This window comes from Physella acuta, unplaced genomic scaffold (assembly GCF_028476545.2).
Source record: "Physella acuta isolate Inbredline_101_S28 unplaced genomic scaffold, ASM2847654v3 ptg001015l, whole genome shotgun sequence".
Taxonomy (NCBI): domain Eukaryota; kingdom Metazoa; phylum Mollusca; class Gastropoda; family Physidae; genus Physella; species Physella acuta.
The window spans coordinates 126,278-131,866 of NW_026732532.1; the positions used below are offsets into that span (position 1 = coordinate 126,278).

Sequence of the window (5,589 nt, forward strand, 5' to 3'; positions counted from 1 at the left end):
GTAAACATCACACAACCTACAATAAACATAACCACGAAGAAAGTTATAATTACCAATCTCAATACAAAACCTACCACTAAAAAGGTTATAATTACAAATCCCACTACAAAACATACTACTAAGAAAGTTGTTATTACAAATACATCTATAAAACCTACCACTAAGAAAATTATAATTTCATATCCCACTACAAAACTAACAACTAAGAAAGTAATAATTACAAATCCCACTACAAAACATACTACTAAGAAATTTGTTATTACAAATCCCTCAACAAGAACTACCACTAAGAAAGTCAACATTGCACAACCTACTATAATATTCACCACAAAGAAAGTTATAATTACAAATCCCACAACAAAACTTACCACTAAGAAAGTTATTATTACAAATATCACTACAACACCTACCACTAAGAAAGTTATAATTACAAATCCCACTACAAATCTTACTGTTAAGAAAGTTATAATTACAAATCCCACTACAAAATCTACTAATATGAAAGTCAACTTCACACAACCAACTATAAACATAACAACGAAAAAAGTTATAATTACTAATTCAACTACAAAACCTAACACTATGAAAAATATAATCACAAATCCCACTACAAAACTTACCACTAAGAAGGTTATAATTACAAATCCCACTACAAAACTTACTACTAAGAAAGTAATAATTACAAATATCACTACACCACCTGACTCGAAGAAAGTTACCATTACAAATACCACTACAAAATTTACCAATATGAAAGTCAATATCACACAACTTATTATAAACATAAACACAAAGAATGTTAAAATTACAAATTCCACTACAAAACAACCTACCACTATTAAAAATATAATCACAAATCTGACAACAAAACCTACATCTAAGAAAGTCAACATCACACAACCTATTATAGTCATAACCACTAAGGACGCTGTAATTACAAATCTTACTACAAAACCTACCACTAAGAAAGTTACAATTACAAATACTACTACTAAACCTACCCATAACATAGTCAACATACCTCAACCAACTACAATCACTACAATTAAGAGAGTTTTAATTACAAATCCCACTTCAAAACCTATGACAAAGAAAGTCAACATTACACAGCCAACTGTAAACATTACCACTGACAAAGTTTTAAGCACAAATCCTAATACAAAACTTACTACTAAGAAAGTTGTTATTACAAATATCACTATAAAACCTACCACTAAGAAAGCTATATTTACAAATCCCTCTACAAAACTTACCACTAAGAAAGTTATAATTACAAACACCACTTCAAACCCTTCCACAATGAAAGTTATAATTACAAATCCCACTACAAAACTTACCACTAAGGAAGTTATTATTTCAAATATCACTACAACACCTAGTACTAGCAAAATTATAATTGCAAATCCCACTGCAAAACTTACAGTAATTACAAATATCACTACAAAATCTACCACTAAGAAAGTTATAATTACAAATCCCACTTTAAAACCTACAACTATGAAAAATATAAACACAAATCCCACTACAAAACCTACACTTAAGATAGTCAACATTACACAACCCACTTTAAACATTACCACTAAGAAATTTATAATTACAAATCCCACTACAAATCTTACTACTAAGAAAGTCAACATCATACAATCTACTATAAACATAACAACTAAGACATTTATCATTACACAACCAACAACAAACATTACCAATATGAAATTTAAAGTTTCTAATCCCACTACCAAACCTTTCACTAAGAAAATCATCATTACACAACCATCTATAAACATAAACACCAATAAAGTTAAAATTACAAATCCCACTACACAACCTACTACTAAGAAAGTCTTCATTACAAATCCCACTTTAAATCCTACCATTAAGAAAGTTAATATTACAAATCCCACTATAAAACCTACCAACAGCATAACACTTCTTATTACAAAACCTACCAATAAGATCACAACCAATCCAAGTACAGCAACTACCACTAAGAACGATATTTATACTCAACCCAACACTATTAATGCTACTAAGCAAGCTTTTATTACCCAACCCAATACAACTGCTAGCAGTAAAAAAGTAATCATTCCCCAACCAAATGCAACTGCTGCAGCTAACAAAATTATCATTACCCAACCCAAAAGAACTGCTAGCACTAAGAAAGTGATCATTCCACAACCCGATACAACTGCTGCAGCTAAGAAAAGTATCATTACCCAACCAAATACAACTGCTAGTACTAAGAAAGTAATTATTCCCCAATCCATCACAACCTCAACCACTAAGAAAACTATTACCCAACCAATAACAACTGCTACGGCTGAAAAATACCTCCCTACACTCGCAAGTACAATAGTAAATAAAAATAATATAGTCACCACATTCTCAAGTCAATCAACTACCACTTCCGCCACTAAGAAAGTAATTAAATTACAATCTAGTCCAGAGGCTACCATTTTGACAGTAAATACCACAACAACCAGTCAACCAAATACCACTAAGACAACACTCCCTACAACATTAAGTATACCAACTACAACTAAGACGAATCAAACTACACCATCAACTATATCAACTACAACTAAAACATATATCCCTACATCAACCAGTCAAGCAACTACCCCTACGACAACTCTAACTACAACAACTAACCAAACAACTACCACCAATACAACTCTAACTACACCAACTAACCAAACAACTACCACCAATACAACTCTAACTACATCAACTAACCAAACAACTACCACCAATACAACTCTAACTACATCAACTAACCAAACAACTACCACCAATACAACTCTAACTACATCAACTAACCAAACAACTACCACCAATACAACTCTAACTACACCAACTAACCAAACAACTACCACCAATACAACTCTAACTACATCAACTAACCAAACAACTACCACCAATACAACTCTAACTACATCAACTAACCAAACAACTACCACCAATACAACTCTAACTACATCAACTAACCAAACAACTACCACCAATACAACTCTAACTACACCAACTAACCAAACAACTACCCCTACAACTCTAACTACACCAACTAACCAAGCAACTACCAGTACGACAACTCTAACTACACCAACTAACCAAACAACTACCTATAAGACAACTTTAACTACACCAACTAGTCCACCATCTACCACTAGAAAAATCATCATAGCTTCACCTAAGCAAGCAAGTACCCCAAAGACAACTCACACTACATCACCAAGTGAAGCAGGTATTTATCTCCCTTTGAAATCATCGTCTATTTACAACCAACATGAAACATACCATATTGTTTCAATCAACTGAAGACGCCAAATATTATATTTACCCGACTTAATGAATAGAAAAAGTAAAAATATCGAATATGTATTTTTATTAAATACTTTGTCAAGTTTTTAAACTAATAAAAATTCAAAACTATGGTGCAATTTTCAATACAAACAAATGTATGTTGGGAAAGAAAATTCAAAAACAAAACAAAACAAAACAACGAACTGTTTCTGATCATTTATAATCTTTATTGGGGCATTGAAATATTACTTTTTTTTAAGGAAACAATTCAACATTGGTTGCTGAAGTTGGTTTACAGGACTCTGGTAAAAGCTTTACTGCGGCGATTGCTATAGGCAGTATCCTGACTGTTATTTTTCTAGGAATTATAGTTTATGTGCGGCATTTTATGAAAGGTGAGATTACACTTTGGAAATTACATTATGAAGGTTTATTTTATACATGTTTATTACTCCTAGTACTGAAGTTAAATATTTTTCTAAACGTAGGCAAATATTTTATATCTCTCTGTAAAAATTAATGTTTAGTATACATAAACATTATAGGGAAATGTTAATAAGTATACGCTGTTGGGAATAAAATAGGCCTGTATATGTGTTTGCATACTTAGTTAAAATACAAAAATTAAGTAAATGTAAAATGTGTTTTATGCGATTTTTCGTTATAATCTTTTACGATTTCAAACTTATCCCATAAAGGACAAGTTATTTAAATAATTGCATTTTTCTATTTGCTAATAATTTTTAAAAATTATTTTTTAGTACGACAAATAAAGCGAATTCTAAGGTAAGTTAGAATTACTTATTGCCTAAGGTTTAAAATTCGTCTCTGTAAACAAGTTTTTACGTAGTTTGAAAACATGCTAGGCGTGGCCAAGTGGTACAGCGCTAGAACTGCGACCAGAAAGTCTCGAATCAAACCAGCTCTGATAATGACACGTAGTGAAGATAAAGAACAGTCAATCTGTTTGATTACAGTTTAATACGTATGTTTCAATACAGCATGACAGTGCGGTCAGCAGTAACACATTCCATAATGTTCTCTAACCTGAGTCAGGTACCAGTTAGGTTTGAGTAGGGAGTCAGGGATATTCAGTCTTCAATATATAAACAAAATATAGAAAAAATTACATTTAACGATTATGGATATTATATATATATATATATATATATATATATATATATATATATATATATATATATATATATATATATATATATATATATATATATATATATATATATATATATATATATATTTGTTATATATATATATATATAACAAATATATATATATATATATATAAATATATATATATATATATATATATATATATATATATATAAACAAATATATATATATATATATATATATATATATATATATATATATATATATATATATATATATATATATAAACAAATATATATATATATATATATATATATATATAAACAAATATATATATATATATATATATATATATATATATATATATATATATATATATATATATATATATATATATATATATATATAAACAAATATATATATATATATTGATATTTTGATATTTTGAGCTATCAACTGTTCATTCTGTTTGGTTTCACTTTCTCAGCGATAAAGATGATGATCCGGGTGATATTGAACTTATTAGCTCAGGTAAGGAATTTGCAAACATGGAATAATCAATTTTTAGCAACATAGGATTACAGGGAACGCCTTCGTCCATATTGGTTACATGGATACAATGCATTTTTTAATTATTTTTTTTACTTCATAGCGGCCGCAAAAATATCAAACATATTTTTTTTAAACTTGATTTTAGCTTGAAAGTAATTAGGTAATGTATAACGAAATAGAACTTGTAAAGAAAATGTACGTTTACCAGTGTACACCCCCCTCCCCCGTAAAAATTAGCACACACACCCCCCTCCCTGGGAAAAAAGTCTGAAGAATCATACAGACTAAAGGTAGTCCCTACGTCTATAACCTTTACAATTTTCGTACTTTGGCCGCTAAACCTCAATAATGGAGATAGTGTTTTTTTTTTTCAGACTTTTTTTCATTGGGGAGGGAGACACTTAAATTATCCAGGGGAGGGTCTGTCAATGGTAAAAGGATTTATTTTCTAAATAAATTATATTTCTTTCGAATGGGGGGGGGGGTAGAGGGTGGTAGACGTTATTCGTCGGGTAGGAGAGGGGCTTAACAAACAGTACAGGCGATGTTAAACAGGTTTGAAATTAAATATTACTTGGGTAAAAAAATGGTGTGTCAAATGCGTTT

General features: G+C 30.0%; 1 protein-coding gene across 1 annotated transcript; it reads left to right on the forward strand.

Moving 5' to 3' along the window:
• The first annotated feature begins 1,707 nt into the window (after window positions 1-1,707).
• LOC131954596 (mucin-2-like) lies at window positions 1,708-4,282 on the forward strand. The gene is made up of 3 exons (XM_059318372.1): window positions 1,708-3,241; window positions 3,561-3,695; window positions 4,167-4,282. The coding sequence occupies exons 1-3, from the start codon at window positions 1,708-1,710 to the stop codon at window positions 4,280-4,282; spliced, it is 1,785 nt and encodes a 594-aa protein (XP_059174355.1).
• Window positions 4,283-5,589: the final 1,307 nt, after the last annotated feature.